Source organism: Castor canadensis, chromosome 11 (genome assembly GCF_047511655.1).
Source record: "Castor canadensis chromosome 11, mCasCan1.hap1v2, whole genome shotgun sequence".
In the NCBI taxonomy this organism is placed as follows: domain Eukaryota; kingdom Metazoa; phylum Chordata; class Mammalia; order Rodentia; family Castoridae; genus Castor; species Castor canadensis.
This window is the reverse complement of record NC_133396.1, coordinates 126,096,648-126,115,295: the sequence shown is the minus strand read 5'-3', so window position 1 is coordinate 126,115,295 and position 18,648 is coordinate 126,096,648. Positions and strand designations below refer to the sequence as shown.

Genomic DNA, 18,648 nt, shown 5'->3' with positions numbered 1-18,648 from the left:
TGGGGCTCCCAGTGGCTTGGGGAGAACCAGCCTATGGGCTAAGGCAGTATGACCCTGATACTGTCAGTAAAGCGTACACAGTTATCCCCTCTAAGATACTGGAATGTCTAAAATAGGCTTTGAAGGCCACCAGAGCGTCAGGGACACATAAAGCCTGCTTCTTACAGAACATCAGAGTTCCTCACTTGACAGGTGGAGGAACTGAGGCCAGTCAGGTACAAGGACTTCACCAGGCCACACATCTTGGTGTCTGGACCAAGACCCATCTCTCAGTTCTTGTCAAGTGCTCTTTTTTTTCTTGGTCTCTTACTCAGTGGGTGACCGAGACAGACTCCAGGCTCAGTACCTTCTACAAAATGGAAAGACGCAAACAACTGCAGGTTGCATAAGGTCCTACAAAATCCTTACCTTTCCTCTATCTCATAAGGCACACTAGCTCAGGAGATCTTGGCCCTATGTTTAACACTAGCAGAGAGTCACTGTAATCCAACAGTTTTTTAGGGGAGGGGGCAGTATTGGGGTTTAAACTCAGAGCATTGCACTTCTAAGCAGGTGCTCTTGAGCCACACTTCCAGCTGTTTTTGCTTTAGTTTCTTTTTTAGCTAGGGTCTTGCCCTTTTTTTCCCTAGGCCTATCTCAAACTTAAGATCCTCCTACCTCTGCCTCCTGTGTAGTTGGAATGATAGGCATTCATCATACATTTGACAGCTTGTTTGTTGAGATGAGCTGTCACTAATGTTTTCCCCAGGCTGGCCTTGAACCTTGAGCCTCCTGATCTCTGCCTTCCAAGTAGCTAATCTTACAACTTTAATCATTTAAAAATTCTTCTTGGTGTCGTCCTAAAATGGAAAGTATCTCTTGCTGGAGACTTTTCCTCATGTGTGTTTTTCTTTGTGAATGTGAAGAATAGAAGGTTGACTATATTTATTATTTATGGTTAGATAGTATACTTAAGCACTTGTAGAACCCACTCCTAACCCCACAGGTTTCTCTGGATTGTCTTGACATCCTTAAATTCTTTTTCTTCAAGAGAGATGCCAGGAGAAAGTAGGTCTTAGAGTTCAAGATACTATATTACTTCCTGTTCTGTTCCTCACTTCTATCTCTTGTTGCCTGGCCATCAGCTCCTCCCTGGACAGGGCCTGTGGTACTCCAGGGGCAGCAGCCAGCCCTGACATCTCTAGTACCAGTCAGGGAAACCCCTATGTCAGCCAGCATCAGGCACACCCAGGCCTCAGGCAGAGCACCTGCCCTGACCATGTTGGCATGAGAAAAAAAGAGTACTAAAAATAAGTTAGTTCCAAATGCAGAGCAGTGAAAATAAAGCAGGAATCTCTGAGCTGCTGGTCCATTTAACTGTTTTTGTTTGCTATCTCTCAGCCTTGTACCACCCAAGGCTAAGCCCAAATGAGTCTTTATACTGGCTCCTACTATTTAGGAATATGGTCTCTACACTACATCTGTGTATTTCACCACTTATTGCCCTCGTTTGCAGCTTTGCTTTTCCCTGAGAAGATGTCAGCCCTATAAGACTGGGGAATCACCTCTTCTCAGTACTTCTCAGTACTTGTCAAGTACTTGCAACACCAAGTACTTGGTTACAAAGACCTATACTGACCCATGCTGGCTAAGTTTAGTGGCTCCATCTTTTCTCTTGTATCCTGCACAGTCAGGATGGACTAACTGTTGTCACAAACAATCCCTGATTTTCAGCCACTGAGTTTAATAAGAATTTATTCCCCCTTTTCCAGAAAGTTTAATCAGCAGATTGAGGCTCAGGATAGCACAGGCCAGGAAGTAATGTATTTGGCCAGAACTTTGTCACATGGCTACAGGGGAGACTGGGAAATGGAGTCTGTCTGTGAGCCTAGGTGGGACAGGAAGAAGGTTGTGGTAAAGCTTTAGCTATCTCTGCCACACATTCCTCTGGCCACCTTCCCTGCACCTCAGAAACTGCTCACACCTTCTCAGAGAAGGATGTGGCTCTGTTGCTGACCTTGTGCCTGTTTTCATCTGTCACTGAGGGCATGCTGCTCTTGGGATGGGGTTCTGTGTCCTCCCAGCTCACCTGGGAACTCCTTGAGGATCAATGATTCTCTATACTCAGCACTTCTCTAGGTCCTTATGTGGGTCAAACGATGACCCTAGCCCCCTGTATTGGAATCACTCTTTGAATCGTTTTTTGGAAATGGGGACTCAGAGGCTCCATCCCAGACCTGCTAGCTCTTGGATCTTTGCAGGTAGGACCTGGAGTTTGCCTTAGTTTTCACCCCAAGTGATTCTCATATATTCTGAAGTGTAGGAAGTACTTGCTAATTGGTTGATTTCTCCAATTGGAATGTGAGGTGAGCATTTATCACAAATTCCTGAGAGGTTCCTGGGCTGGAAATGGAAGCCCAGAGAGGTAAAAGGACTTGGCCCGTCATCCAGCTAAGTAGAGATAGAATGAAGGACTGAGGTCTCCCAGGCCCTGACTGGAGCTCTCTCCATTACGCTCAGCACAACATGCTGGACTCAAGACTGTGTGGTCAATCCCTCTTTGAGATCTCAACTGGCACCTGATGTCACAGGAGAAGCAAGTCCTGCATCTCATCCCAGCTTGGGCCATTAACTGAGAGGCCATGGCTAGGTCACTTCACCTCTCAGACTCTGGCACTTCATCTGGTTCTTTTCAGCAAGAATGTATGTGCTATGAATGTGTCCTTATTTCTCTCCTGGTAGTCCCTTGCCTTTTTGTATAAAGCAGACCCTTCTTTCTAGTTTCTCTAAATTGTAAGGGCTTCCCCTAGGGTGGGGCATGAATGGGACCTGAATGGCTGGCATGTCCCCTTCCCCAGGATCATGTGGACTTATACAAGACACCCTCATTCACAATCAATGTATGTTCCAGCCCATTCCCCTGCCTGTGTTCTAGAGCCTCTTCCTTTCACCCCTCTTTCTTTACAAGTTCAGACTGTTTATCTTGACTCAGCTGCCTTTTTCCTACCAATCAATTCTGGTTATGGCTTGGGGTAAATACAACATCCACCAACCCCAGCAGTTTGGGAAGAAAGATTACATACCAGTATCAAACCCTGACTTGTAGCTCTTATTTCACACTGTCAGGTTGCGCTCTAGCTCTCCAGCTCATGAACTTGAAGGGAAGATACCAACAGGCCCAGCCTGGGAGGCTGAAGTCTATTCTTCCTTGTCCAGGGAGCTGTACAGTGGGATTCAGGCTAGTTGCATCTCTGCTAAGCCTGGGGCCACAATATAGAGCAAAGGAAGGCAGCAGAGAGTTTATAGCTGACAGACTGCAGTGGTAGAGTTTTTGTTGCTTTTATGCCAAAAGATTGGTACATCTATGAGGAAATACATGAAGGGGAGGTCAACCAAGGGTGAGGAACTGCCCCCCCAACATTTGTCCAACTTCAAAGTGCATGCCCTTCCCATCACATATGGCTGTTGAGTGACTGTCATGTTTTTGAAAGTCTCCAAGTAAGTGCCAGTCACCCGTCTTGAACTGTTCTCATCTGGCTGATTTCTTCATGCTGAAATTCAGGCCATTTTTTCCTGTTCATGTCTTGGGAAATCTGAGCTGGCATATTCCATTACAATATCATCTCAACCTCCCTCATCTTGGGGATGTCGCCCAGCTCAGGGCTGACCTCACCAGGCATTGGCCAAGCTGGGTCTGCTCACACAACAGGAGTATAAGGCAGGTGTTCAGCTTTCTGCAGAGCTGAGGTTAGACATGGCCCCTCTACTAGCAGAACAAGACAGAGAGGCCATCAGCATGTGAACTGTAGATGTTCACATGTTGCTGGAAAAATGTGGGCTCTATGGAGAAGTGGGAGCTGGTAGATCTAGAGTGTCTTGAGGGTGTTTCAGTTATAGTCTGAATGTTCCTTTCTCCTTTCTCAGATACCCAACCTATCCTCACCTATCCCACATTGTGATGGGCTATAATTTTCTGGGTCTGGGGCCATGTCTTATTTGTCATTGTGTCCCTTGGCATTTAAACATTGCATGTTCAATGAAGGAGGAACAGGCTTGGAGTTTCTTTCTCAATAACCACGTGTCCCCTGGGACACATGAAGCAAGTGCTTCAGGTGACATGTGTGAAAGTTGATCTCAGGACTGTTTTCAAGGGAAGCTTGCTGAGATTATGGATGTGTCATAAATGGATTTTTTCAGTAACCCTGAAAAGAAAAAATCCAACTGAGCAAGCAAAAAATGCAAGGACAAGTTTCCAAAGCTAGAGCGGCCCCTCCACTGATTATCCAGCTGTTTTCCCTGGAAGACAAGGACAGGCAGCACTGGGTCTCTAAGCAACCAGGCCTGGCACCTGCTGGCAGGAGACAGAGTGGTCCTTCCTTGAGTGGGGCTTCCGAGGGTGGTAAGGGCCATGGGAGGAGGTGGGAGAGCCTATTGTGATGGATTTCTCCTGTCTGCCTCTCAGCCGTGGGGAGTGGCAGGTTGGGGAGGAAGGAACCAATAAGCCTCCCAGTTTGTTTTTCTTTTCCAATTTAATTTTGAGTGATGAAAGATACCCATTTGGCAACCCCAGTAGTTCAGGCACCCTCAGAAAGAGCCCAGGAGCAGGGGGCAGGGACTTACTATTCTAGGGCCTCAGGACCTCATCTGAGCCTGGGAGCAGGAAGCAAACTCTGGGCTTCGCTTTCTCCTTTTCTAAAATGAAATAGAGAATAAGTGCTAAAGGAGGGCCCAAGATCAGACTGTGAGAGTCCATGGAACTCTGTGGTTTACGACAACAAAAGCCACTGCAGAAATGCACTGGGTGTCCATTTTTTATGTAGGAGGTAGAGTGCATATTCGTGATGCAGGGAGAAGACTGTCCACAAAATAGAAAAAACAACGGCATGAAATTCATCACTGGGCCTTGGCATATGTTAGCATGTTCTCAATGCTACATGAATACATTCAGTTTAACGCTCACCACCTATGTGAAGTAGCTGCCTTATTGCCTCCATTCAGCAGTGAGGAAACTGAGGCACAGAAGGGGTCAAGTAATGTGCACAGGGCCACACAGTAGTAAGTGGCAGGGCTTGGATTTGAACCTGAGATGTTGAACATCAGTACTTGTAAGCACTGAGTATACTGGCCTCTCCACTTCTTCCCAGAATTCTTCTAGTAGTTGAAACCCCGGCATTGAGGCCACATGGCCCTCAAATGTAATACCAACCAGTATACATCTTGGACTCACTGAGGACAGCACACTTTGCCAGGCCATTTAGGAGAGAGAGGAAATCCAGTGCCCTGCCCCTGGGCCTCTATGACAGTGAGAGGACACACATGGAAAGACTCAGCTACTTGATGAGTAAATAGGGCACATTTCAGTATTGCCAACTGGTCCTCAAGCATCTGGCTACAGAAGCAGGGGTTGGGAGGGTGTTGTAGAGTGGCAGGGTAGGTAGCATGAACAGAGGACAGACGTGGGCTGCCAAGAGGCCATGGCATCCAGTGCCAGGCCAGCCCCCAAGCTAAAGGCAGAGGTGGGCTTCCAAGCTGAAAGGAAGGAAGTCCATGCCTTCTCCGGCGGGCCGCTTAGACTCCAGCCATCCTTCCTCCTAGCAAGTTTGATTATGCTGGGCACTGGAGACTGACTCGGCATCAGAGTGCCTCTGAACCCCAACCCGCCACTCACCACCTCTGAACTATCTCATCTGTTCTGGAGCTGAGTGCTCTGTCCTTCAGGGGACTGGGTCATGTGGGGCTACCTTGAGGAAGGTGGGCTGGTCCTAGGAAAAGAGGCATCCCAAGCCTGAAGGACTTGGGATAGGGTCCAAGCTGCTTAGGAGTGGGATTGACTCCTCATGTGGTTGAAATACAGAGAGTAAACTTCCAACTTTGTGAGAACCGGAAAAAAACAGCCAGTTACCTGGTCTGTGAGCTCCCTGTCCCTGGAATCCTTTTATTCTTCTTTCTTTATTTATTGAGCAGTGCTGGGAATGGAACCCAGGGCCTCACACATGCTAGGGAAGCCTCTACCACTGAAATACACAGGTAGTACCTTCTTTAAAAAAAAAAAAATTGTGGTAAAATACACATAACTTAAAATTGACCATCTTAACCATTAAGTATCCAGTTCTGTGGCATAAAGTCCTACATTTGTGTTGGGCAACAATCACCACCAACCATTTCGAGAACTCTGGTTGTTTGATTTTGTTATTGTTGTTCTTCTCCCCACCACCTTTGATGCTGGGGATAGAACCTGGGTCTCATACTACCCCTGAGCCCCCAGCCCCCACCTCCTGAACTCTTTCATCTTAAATCCTTAACTGTTAAACAATAACTCTTTCCCCTTCCCTTCCCCCAATCCCTGGCCACCACACTCTATTTTATGTATCTATCAATTTGACGACTCTAAGGAACCTCAAATAAGTGGAATCTACAGTCCACTTGTTTCTGGCTTATTTCACTTAGCACAGTATTTTCAATGTCACAGCGTATGTAAGAATTTCCTTCCTTTTAAAAGCTAAATAATGGGAGGCATGGCTCTAGCATGCCTAGTGGGCACAAAGCCCTGAGTTCAAACCCTAGTACCGGCAAAAAAAATAATAATAAAAGCTAAATAATATTCTGCTATATGTATATACTACATTTTCTTTATCCACAATGGTTTCACCATTTTATATTCCTACCAGCACTGTGCAAAGATTCTAATTTTCCACATGTAATAATGTGTGTTTTAATGATCTCCTAATGGGTGGAAAGTGGCATTTCATTATTTCCTTCTTAACTAGTGATGTTGAGCATCTCTCATGTGCTCATTGACAATGTAATACCAGACTGTTCATTTTTTTGTTGTTGTTGACTTTCCAGAGTTCATTATATAGTCTAGATATCAATCTTTTCTCAGATATATGATCTTCAATGAATCCTACTTATTTACTTGTTTATTTTGAGACAGGGTCTTGCTATGTTGCCCAGGCTATTTTTATATAGAATATCAATATATTTGTCATTATACTGATGTGATCATAAACTATAACTTTCAGTAGTTGGTTTTTGTTTGTTTGTTTGTTTTTATGGAGAAATGGGCCCATGGCAAAAGTATAGGTTTCATGAAAATCACAGTGTGGCCCTGGTTAAAAGGTCTGTCAGCTTGAGGTTGAAGCCAAGAGGACTTCCATATTGAGTCAGTCCCCACTTACCAGCTTTCCTGTGTCCTACCAGACAAATAATTGCTGTTGCTGGCTGTGATGGCCACCCAGTAGCTGGTGTCTGTTGAGTGCTCACTTGGCTTACACCGTGTGAAGCGCTTCCAGGTGTGCAGCCCTACTTACTCTCTACAACAATTAGACAAAGTATATTTCACAGACAAGGAAATCCGAGTCTCAGAGAGACTGACCTGCTCAAATTCACAGAAGAACAAGGGCCTGACCAACAAAGGCCAGCCTGTGGCCGAACATGTGGGCAGTGTGGTCTAGTGGTACAGAGCAGGGACTCTGGGTATAACACATGCCCCTCAATGAGCTATGGAGAGAATTCAGTGGGACTGTGATGTGAAGGCCTCAGAGTAGTGCCTGGTTGGTGGCTGTTTGGTGCTGGGAGCCTGTAGCTCCAAGGCCATGGGGCTCTCTGGGCCTCCTGCAAGGAGTTACTGTCCCTTGATCCTGACCCACCCCAGCTCCTCCAATTGAGATGGCCACCTCAAAGATTGGAGGCACTGTGCCCAGGCTCTGGGACATGTTGGCTGGCACCCTGGGAAGCCCACCATGATGACCTTCATCTTGTGAAACTGACTTGGGCTACCTAAAAAAACAGACTGTGCTGTGCTTGTTTTGGTGTGTCATAGTGCAGGTATCTCTGTCTTCCCTCCTCAGGTGACTCCTGGGTTCCCCAGGACAGGGACCCACCTCCCCCCTCATCTGTTTCATCTCCCAAGGTGCCTTTCACAGCCTTCAACCCAGAGGCAATTCAATCAGTTACTGCTGACTGACTGTCAACATTGGCCATCTGCTGTACATTTTTGTCTTTGGGGACTTCATTCTCTTTCCAGTTTCTCCCCCACCCTACCAGAGCTGTCCACATCTACATGGTTCTGCTTAGAGCAATGACTCCATGGCAAAGCCCCTTCCTTGCTCTGCTATAGATAACCTATTGGAGAACTGTGAGGAGTTTCCACCCTTTTATTTTTGGGACATTGGAGAGGTTCAAAGAAAGGCCTAGGGGAATGAAACTTTCACTGCCATGAGTGACACCGGGAAATCCATCCTCTAGGATGGATTCTAACACTGGCCCTTTAGGATGTGAGAGGGGCCCAGCAATGATGCTCCAGGAATCTTCCTATTTTCTATTTGGTAAAGATCATCACAAAGGAACCCAGTGACCCCTGACTGTGGATTGGACATTGAGCAGGGCGTTTCAAGCCCAGCCCAGATAGATGGTATTTGCCCTCACCCCAGCCCCCAAAGTTCCCATTTAGGACAGGAGCAACCGAAACCTCAGGTGTTGGGGTCTGGAAGGCCTCTGCACAGGTCTTTCTCGTTCAGGACACGCTGAGGCTCTCCTGCCTGGCTTCTACCCAAGGGGGAGAGAATTGCTGCTGACAGATTTGCTAAGAGCTGAGAAAGAGGAAGTGTGGTAAAGGCTCATGGTAAGCGGCTTCCGGGAATGTTTGTTTTGTTTTCATGAGTTAAATGAGGTAAGAAGGTGTAGACCTACTTTAGCTAAGATGGGGTCTTGCTGACAAGAAGAGAAAACAAGTGGCAAGAAGAACACAGTTGTGGAGGTTGGCTGTATATGTCGTGCTCCCTTGGACCTGTAACTCATGCTGCAATTCAGAAGGGCCCAGCTGTCCTCCAAGGCCCCCAGCCCCACACCCAATTCTCTGAAAGAGAAGAGGAAGCAGTCACAAAAAAGGCACCCTATCTTATGTGTTCAATCTTAGCCCTGCAACAGGGCCTGAGAGTTTCGTTGGTATCGCTTCATGATTTCACAGATGAGGAAACTGAGGCCCTGAGAAGGGAAATGACTTGCCAGGTCACAGGTCATTTGATAGTCTCAAATTTATTCTCACCATTCTCACCAGCAAGCTGCAGAGAGGGTAGGCCACAGGGCTGGCTTCCAGCCAACACCTAGAGTCCCTCACAGCCTGCATGTTTTTTGCATGGGGCCCTTGGGGTACAGGTCAGTGTGAGGTGCTCCTGGACTAGGCCGGCTGGTGTCTAGTGGTGCTGGGCTGGGAAGCACTCAGGCTTCTTCTTGGAGGTCAGCCCGGTGATTAGCTGAGCCCAGCAGGAGGTGCCAAAGAAGCTTAGGCATCAGACAAAAAGTCTTGTCTCCCTCCAGGGAGCATCTAATTGGGGATATGGGATTACCACATGTGAAACAATCTTTAAACAATAAAAGGCAGCATATACTTAATTAGATGCAAATGTAGCCATACAGGCTCTGAATGCCCCTCCATGAGTCCATGCAGTATGAATTTAACATTAGCAAGCAGCTGCGTTGGTAATTTGCAGCTTTGCTGCAAGAGGAATCGGAGGCTTTGAGGGCTGATCCAAGGGTTGAGAGTGAGCCCGAGCCCAGCCACCCAACAGCATCCCAACATCAGCTAGTGAGAGGAGATTCACCCTGGTGAAGGGAGCAAGCCTTCGTCTGCTGTGGAAAGTGTCCATTACGAGAGGGTGACGTTACAGATGCCCATTAACTGGGGTTGTGAGGAAATATGCAGGAACCATAGGAAGTGTGACTCAGGAGGAGAGGGACAGAATAAAACGGCATATACCTTCTGCCATTTTGGAATTAAAATGTCACCGATCTGAAACATTAAGAGAATGGAGGAGGGAAGATTGCCGAGGGCTGGGGAACTTTCTCTGGGAAATTATACGGAGATAATGGGTCTAGGGGAAGTGGGCATTATGTATCCCAAGCAGGAGAAACTGCACAAACAACAGTGTGGAGCAAACTATCATCGCTGGGCTGGATTCCGTAAGTCAGGTTTTATTGGGACACAGCCACACTCATCCTGTGACTGCTTTGGGGCTACACAGGTAGAGAGAGTGGAGTCATTACAACAGACTGAATGGCCTGCAAAGCCTAGTGATTACTGGCTAACCCTTTACAGAAAACGTTTGCCAACTGCTGGTATAGAGAAAGGAATGAAGGAACTCTGTGGGCTCATGGACAATCTAGAGTACGTGCTCAAGGAAAGAGAGAAATGAATTCGGCTGGAGGTGGGGGAACCTTGGTTTTCCTTGGATGGGTTAAATAATTTCCCAAATGCTCTCATGCCCGTCATCTCATTTGACTTTTTCCTTCACATCAGCCCAATGAGGCAATACAGGATTTTGACCCCAAATTTATAGAGGAAACAGGCTTAGAGATTATCTGACTTTCTCAAGGTCACGCAATCAGCAGTGGCAATTAACACTGTGGACACTTACACCCTACTAAGCTCTGGGGTGCTGTGGTAGACAGGATGGGTGTGGCTGGTTCCCTCATAGAACTCAAACTAAACTGAAATCCAAGGCTGGCTCCAATCCCCAGGAGAAATTAAGACCTTTTTTCCCACTGTAGGCAATGAGGGGTCACTCAAGGTGCTTGAGCAAGTTCATGTTATCGGCTTCACGCTTAGTGCCACTAGGCATAGAGAGGAAATAGAAGAAGTATGGCGTAGGTCATTTAGAAGCTTCAGTCCTAGCCAGGAAGGAAGACCAACTCTGATGGTCTGCTGGGCAGTTACCAGAAGCAGATGCATCGTTAAGTAGCAGGTGGTACATAGCGTTGGCAATAGTGTAGGTTGGCTCTGATCTTACTGTGGCTCAGTTTCCTCCACTGAAAAATGGACACAATAATGATAACTTTTCATCTTCATACATTTTCTGTGGATGAAGTGAGCCAGTACATACTGTGTAGAACAGTGCACGGCACATAACTAGTGACGATGAAGGGTCATCACTGCCACCATCATCGTTGTTGCTGTCATCATTCAGGGCTGGAGTGGTCCCTTGCCTGACAAAGGGACTTCAGATGGACAGACAGGAGTAATGAAAGCAGTGGACAGGAAGAAGACACTGGCAAGGCTTACAGGAGGAAGAGTGAATTTTTTAGCAAAATGAGGTTTGTGTGATTTAGGTGAAGATGGAGTGGGGATGAACATGTATGATAGGTCTAGCAGCCAGGGTAGGACACATCTTTTCTGCCTGTGCCCCACCCTGGGGGCTCCTCTCTTTACTGGAGCTTTCTTGGGCTGCTTTGTGCCCACCTGGGGATCAGAAGCCACAGAGTTCTTCTCAGAGCATTGGATCACTCCCTGAAGATCAAAATTAAGACTTAACATTTGTCATTCATTAGTATTGGCTAGTGTTTTGTTGTTGCTGCTGTCTTAAAGATACAATAAAGGAAAACTTGACTTAGGGTAAATCTGCTCTGAGATAGGCCCCAGATTGCATGGCCCTCCTTACGTGAACATAAGCATTAGGGAGTCACTCTTGGGGTGGAGAGTCTCTGCTCTTACCCTAGCACTCCCACAGTATATATAGCCTTCTCCCACAGCTACACCCCAGTAACCTCAAAAGCTAAGAGAGATCACAGCCCTTCCCATGGCTCAGGACATATGAGACAAACCAGTTTTTCACCACTGCCCTGGACGAGCTGGGTGTGCTGGGAATAGCTTAGCCATCTGCCACCAATGCCAGTGGCTTAATCAGAGCCGATGAATTCCATGCCAGCTGCTCTGAGATGTGTAAAGTCCCAGGAGAGACACCTTGCAGGCCAGGGGCTATATCTGTTAAACCATAACAGAGTTCTCTATGTGGGGCCACACAAGAGACAAAAAGCTATCTGCTTCGTTTCTAGTCTTGCACCATGAACAGAGATGCATCTTTCAGTTTGAAGACTTGAGAATCTGGCAGGTGAATAGCGACTGGGGCCTTCACCTTGCCCTTGGAAGGTTACTGCACTATTAACCTTGTTCTCCCAATAGACACTGCCTTTTAGGCAAACTTTCCGGGCAGTGTGGATCTGTTGGCACCAAAGAGTTAACATCACAACTGGAGGGAATTGCTGGGAGGGTCTCTCGATGTTGTCAAATGCCACAGCATGTTGAAATCACCTGGGAGAATTTTAAAGTCCCTGTGCCCAGGCGGGATCCCAGAACAGTTTAAATCAGGGATCTCTGGGGATGAAGCCCAGGCAGCAGTATTCCTAAAGATCCCCTGATGACTCCATTGTGCAGGTAAGTTTAAGAACCACTGGTCTAGATTCTGCACAGTCTCTCAGGCAGGAAGAGAATTAGTGATCCTTTGGCTGGGGCTCCCTGGCTCACTGGCTGGCCTACTTTGGAGGTGATTCATTCAGCCCATGGGTCAGACCTTGTCTGGCTGATTCAGCATGGGCAGCAGCCCTTCTAGACTGGGCGCTGACATTCCATGGTGTGAGGTTTGTAGTACTAGCCACACACAGGACTCCTGGCACTCCCAGACCTCTGAATGGTGAGGTCAGGACAACTATCTTCTCTGTCTGCCTGGAAGTTGGAGGTGGCCATGGCTACTTATGTCACTTCCCCAGGCTTGTGTGGGGGAAGGGAAAGAATAGATGGGTTTATCTGATGAAGAAAAGCAGAACAGGAAGGAGAAGAAACCTGAGACCAAGACAGCTCTGAATCTGGCTCATTTCACACCAGGTCAGGGAGACTGGCCTTTGATGGCCACAGCACAGCTGCCGTTTTTATAGGGAAGTGGCTGTAGTTTGGTTGGAAACACATTTTGGAAACACATTTTACAGAGGCTTCTATAGTTTTCTTTCCTTCATTTGACTCTTTTTGTTGATGAGTATGAGAAAGTCCTTATCTCCTGAGCAGGAACATTCTGATAGCCTCATAGATGGCAGGAGAGCATACTACAGTGACTAGACAACTGGTTGCTATGACTAGAGGCTTCCAGAGAGAAGGCGAGGTAGGGCCACAATCAGGCATATCTGGTCCATAAAGATATACCTAGCTGGTGGGGTTTGGGGCTCCAGGAACTAAGCCATATGAGGGACTTCATTTTGAGGGTCCCTGGATTAATGGATCAACAGCAAAGGTAGTCTGTGATGTCACACACGTTATAAAGTCACCTCAAGCAAACCACAAATGTCCCAGTGACTGTTTCTTCCCTTAGGTAGTCTCTGACACAATCAAGGTCTAGTTCCTGAGACCTCAGTAGGCACATAGAAAAAGGGATGGCCCTGCATCCTGGCAGGGGCCTCCCACTCTAGAGGTTATAAGTCCCACCTTGCCATTTCACAGGTGACACAGGGCCCCCTGGGTCCTGAGCCCTCTGGAACCTGGCCTACTGATCAGGTGAACTTGGATGAACATTTTACAGGTCAAGTAACTTAAAGAGCTTGGTGCAGCGTGGAATGCCAGAAGCCATTATGGGAGTGTGTGATGAGGTGGCCCCTCAACAGAGGAGGCTGCCCTACGGTGGCCACATGGTGGATTGGGAACTTGGGCTCCAGGCTTAGATGGACTTCATTCCAGTCCCTGCCTGGCCAGACACTGGCGTGTGGGACACAAACACAATTCTTACCCATTCTGAGCCTCAATTTTGCAGTCTGTAAAATAAGAATAATATAGGTAGTAGATAAGAGAAGGTGTGTAAAATGCCTAGCATAAGGCTGTTCCATCAGGAGCCCTGGAGGCAGAGGACAGAGGGAACAGACAGGCCAGAGAAGATGGTGTGATGGAAAGAGGAGGTCACCTTACCTCTGAAGAAGGCTGAGAGGCTGGAGCTACTCACAGATCTGGCCACACCTACTCCTCTTGGCAAACAGATGTGGAGGAGCCTGACATTTTATCGGCTGTGTGGGATTGGAAAGTGGGAGGAGGAAGTGGTGGCGTGCTGTTCAGTGTGACGTGTGTCCTACAGACTGGCTTTCTGAAGGGGAAGGTCGGGAGAAAGCTCTTGTGGTGGATACCTCATTGCCCTCGACTGGTGTGTAATGTCAGGGCAGTTCTGAAATTCCTCAACAAAACCCAGGCACAATCAGGCAGGTGTCAGATGATGTCAAAGCCATCCTCTCTGGGCCTCAGTTCCCTTCTTTGCCAAAGGAGACTCCTGATGTGGCCCATGTCTGCTGGATTCCTAAGATCAGGCAAATTCTAGCTGGGTTTTGACCAAGCAGCTCCCAGCCACACAGGGAGGTATAAAGACAAAGCTGGAAAGGAATGACTGTGAACTTGAGAGAAATCCAAAAAGTTAACTGAGGGACAGAACTGCTTAGGCCCTAGAATCTACCCCTGAACTCCTTCTATCATGTGAGGGACGTTGACCTCCACCTACACCAATCTTCCCTTGTCCTTTGTTGTGGTGTGTGTGTGAAATGTACAAGGAGAACGAATCATAATGTCATAAGAACACAGCAGGACAGACGTTGGCTTTCTGGTCAGTTCTGTACTTCCCAACTAGGACATTAGGCAAGTTGGTAAATGCCTCTGAGTCTTGGCTATAAAATGAGGGTAAGGAGCACCTGTAGATGGGGGTTAATGAGCAATCCTGCAGTTGGATTTGTGAGAAGTAAATGAGCTCATGTGTGCCAAGCCCTTGACCCAAAGGAGATGCTCAGTAAATGCTGGCTGTCCCTGTGCCCTTAGTAGAGAAGGCTCATCTCAACCATCAGAAAGAGCTACAGTCCCATCCCTACCAGTTCACTTATTCATTTGACAAGTACATATTCACCTGTCATTACATGCAAAGCACATTGGCCAGTGACGTGAGGACTGATCTGGTGTTCATATGTCCTTGTTCCCTGGATCGGGGAGAATTCTTGTCACTCCTGTCAGCTTTTGCTGGCACCAAGTATACACACCTATCTTTCCAGCTTTATTGTTACTTCCTCAAGGAGACAGACCATGGCTTGCATTTCTTTGCATCTCCCATAGCATCTAAGAGCACCTTCTCCATAGCAACCCTCTGTAAGCAAATGTGCCTCTGCCCATGAACTCACCAGGTTCACAGTCCATGCCTGACTGCTGGGCAGTTTTACCTTGGTCTCAAAAAGAGTCTCATTTCACAGGTTGAGGGGACTGAGGCTTAAGAGATGTGAGTTGCTTCCACGGGACACCTGGCCTCTTACTGTTCTTACCCTAGGTCTGTGTAATTAACTTCATTGTAGAGGGCTGGAGTTCATTTCTTCTTGATGAGAGTGGCCTTTGGGAGGAGTGGTTTGTCCCCTCCTCATTCTGAGAACCACTGTTTATCTCCCACACTTCCATGTCTGCTCCAGAATGTATGTAAACCAGTGGAGGAGACGCCACGCCCGCCCACACTGCAGGAGATCAAGCAGAAGATTGACAGCTACAACAGCCGGGAGAAGAACTGCCTGGGCATGAAGCTGGTGAGTGGGTCTGCCCACCCCTCCACCCACTCTGCCCCCTTCCGGCCTGGCTGTCTGCTCTCCTCTGCATTCCAGGGTTACTCCCTTGTAGCTCTCTCCCCTTTCTCAGGGCCTCTAGAGGCCTCAGGGGTCTTGGAATGCTGATAGCCTAGCTGTCAGTGGCCTCAGAGGCTCTAGGGAAATAGATCAGGCTTTAGAATAGGATCAGAGCCAATCTCTGATCCATCCATGTTTATACTTCCAACTTTGGGAAACTTTCTTAACCTCTGTGAACTTGAATGTACAATAGAGATATCTGTACCTATGTGTTAAAGAGATCTTGGGGGAATTAAATGACAAAGAGTGACCTTGGGCCTAGTATTGCTTGGCCCCCAGGAAGCCCTCTTCCTTTCCCTTAGATTGTGCAGTGCTTCAGAAAGGTGAGGCCCCCTAACTGCAAAGGTTCAGAAAGGCCATCTTTAACAGGGAGCAGAGAAGATAGAAGAACCCTGCCCCCTGCTGGTGGCTGGCCCCAACTGGCTCCTTGAGGATCCAGCCAGGTAGAAAATCCAGTCACCAATGGGCCCAGATTTATCTTAAAGGCTGCAAGTTGTTTGGGCTGGGCCTCTGAGGACCTTATTATAGAGCCTTCTTATTCCTCCCTGATTTGGAAGTGCAAACTGGAGAGGCTACTGCAGACCCCACCTCTTAGGGTGAGAACTCACCAAAGACAAGTCTGGCAGCAGGTCTGGGGCTGCCGGGCTGAGCCATGGGAGGGAAACCATGGCAGCCCCACTAGTCCTCTTTGGTAGCTGGACTCAGGGCCTCCTCTTGGCCCATGTGCCCTTCCAGCACCCTAGGTCAATAAAGACAAGAAGGAACTCAGGGAAGAGGTCTGGCTGGGGTGGCCCTACTATTAGGCCTCTGCAGCCCATGAGGAGATGGTACAAAGTGGGAGACACAGTCATGCAGGCTGGTCCTCCTGAACCCACATGACGCCTCCCACTTACAGAGCGAAGATGGCACCTACACGGGTTTCATCAAAGTGCATTTGAAACTTCGACGGCCGGTAACAGTGCCTGCTGGGATCCGGCCCCAGTCCATCTACGATGCCATCAAAGAGGTGAACCTGGCGGCCACCACAGACAAGCGGACATCCTTCTACCTGCCACTCGATGCCATCAAGCAACTACACATCAGCAGCACCACCACAGTCAGTGAGGTCATCCAAGGGCTGCTCAGGAAGTTCATGGTTGTGGACAATCCCCAGAAGTTTGCGCTTTTTAAGCGGATACACAAGGATGGACAAGGTAGGAAAAAGCTCCCAATCACCAGTCTGCACACACACCCACTAATGCTCCTGCCAGCCCCGTGTGGGAGGGGTGGGCTTTTGCATGGTGGTCCAGTCATCCATAGAGTGCTCAGATCTGTAGAAGAGGTATGCACTGGATCTGGGCAGAGATGAGCGGAGGGCTTTGACTCATACCCACTATTGTACCCCTAACTCTGTGTGTGCAGGAAAACCACACCCTGGGCTCCCATTTCCTCTGCTGTAAGGGAGAGAATCCACCCATTGCTCCTCATCTTCTGGGAGATATGAAGGGAAACATGTCTTAAACTCTGAGCACACACCCAAGATAAGAAGTCATTGCTTTATCGTCTCTCCTGTGCTGGGAATGGAACCTAGGGCCTGATACATGCTAGGCAAGTGCTCTGTCACTGAGCTACCCTCCCCCTAGCCCATCCTATCTAGTCTTGTCAACTTCATTTTATTAAGTTGAAAGGATCATACGTTCACTTCCAGTTATAAGGCCCCCGTCTACATTTCCAATCCCATCCTACCCTGTCCCATTCTCCTTTTTGCGGTGATCACCCAGCCCTCTTTCTTGGTTTGCAGTACTATTCCAGAAACTCTCCATTGCTGACTGCCCCCTCTACCTGCGCCTACTCGCTGGGCCTGACACCGATGTCCTCAGCTTTGTGCTAAAGGAGAATGAAACTGGAGAGGTGGAGGTAGGTCCTGGACCCTTTGGGTAAACCCATCCCTCAGGGTCCACCGGTTGGGTGCAGTTGTCCTAACTGACCAGTACTGGTGGGAGCCAAGCAGCAGAAGCAGCAAAAAATGACTGCTGGAGAGCTAGACTGGTGTGAGCATTGAACCATAGGCTCAGTGTTTAAGCCAGGATTGTCAGCCCCTCCAGGGGTAGTAAGTCACTGCCTGTGTCTGGCAAGGCCTGTAGAAAGAAAGGTTTTCCTGTGCTGTTTCTGAAAACTCAGGGTGGAGGGGACTTAGAAACCCCGTGTTCAGGCCCAACAAGCTCCATCTGTGGGTTCCACTGTGCCTAAACATTTTTGAGCCATTTTTCTCTTTCTGTTCTTAAAATACTACTTCCCTCCCCCAACAAGGCCTAACCTGTGTCCAATCTTGTAGCATAAATGGGGTGAAACCAGCTGGTGCCCCCCAACGCCTGCGATTGTTGGGAGGTGGAGTCTTCGAGTGACTGAGAGCAGGGGAAGGTCTCAGGCTTTGTCACACCATTCAGTGGAGGCCTAGGCTGTGAGCAGTCTTGGGGGGTCACTGGAGATTGGGAAGATTTGGGCAGGTGGGGCTCTGTCCCCACTTTAACCATGAAAGCTCCTCTCCCATCTGCTTTATCTGTTCAAGTCTATAGAATAGCTTGTTTGGAAAAGGATTCCACTGAAAGGTGTGAACGCTGTTGGCCCTATGGAAAGAAGACCTGGGTTCTAGTTCTAGTTCACCTTTCTGTGGACTGCAAGTCTCTAATTTATCCAATGTAGGGATTAAACCAGATAAACCATAATGCTCCTTCATGCTCAAAGTGCTAAGGACTCTCATTCCTTGGCCCTTTGGGGGCCTTTGCTCTAAGGACAGCCTAAGTAGAGTCACACTTAGGCACCCAGTCCCTTCTGCACAGGCTGGAGCCAACAAGGCTCTCCTGAGCTTCATAGGCATGCTGTCCCATCTGCTCTAATAGGAAGGGCAGCAGCCCCCTCATCCTAGGGGGAGGAGCATACAAGACCAGGGGTAGAGTGAGTGCTCAAGGTCACACAGCTGGTGAAAGGTGGTCAGTCCCTGACCTGAGAGTCCAGGGTCCAAGTCCAGCAGTCTTCCACCTGCCTCTGAAGTTGTTGCTTGTTGGGAACCTGGGAGGCTCTAGCATCACCAAGACTTCAGCTACTATTGATTTTCAAAATAAAAACGGAACTTACTGACTGTAATCTCTTGGTCACAAGATGCCATGATATGAACTTTCATTGCTGGTGTGACAGACATATATGACCCAAGCTTCATTCATGGCACTGCCATTCAGTAGTAGA

The 18,648-nt window shown here is 48.1% G+C and overlaps 1 protein-coding gene across 3 annotated transcripts in view; it reads left to right on the top strand.

Moving 5' to 3' along the window:
* The window catches only part of Rassf5 (Ras association domain family member 5), a 65,506-nt gene that overhangs the window by 44,342 nt on the left and 2,516 nt on the right, over positions 1-18,648 (top strand). For all 3 annotated transcript variants that reach the window (XM_074048479.1, XM_074048478.1, XM_020166696.2), the window contains 3 exons: positions 15,220-15,330; positions 16,322-16,619; positions 17,207-17,322. In XM_074048479.1, the coding sequence (XP_073904580.1) occupies positions 15,220-15,330; positions 16,322-16,619; positions 17,207-17,322 (525 nt within the window). The remainder of the gene's footprint in view (positions 1-15,219; positions 15,331-16,321; positions 16,620-17,206; positions 17,323-18,648) is intronic.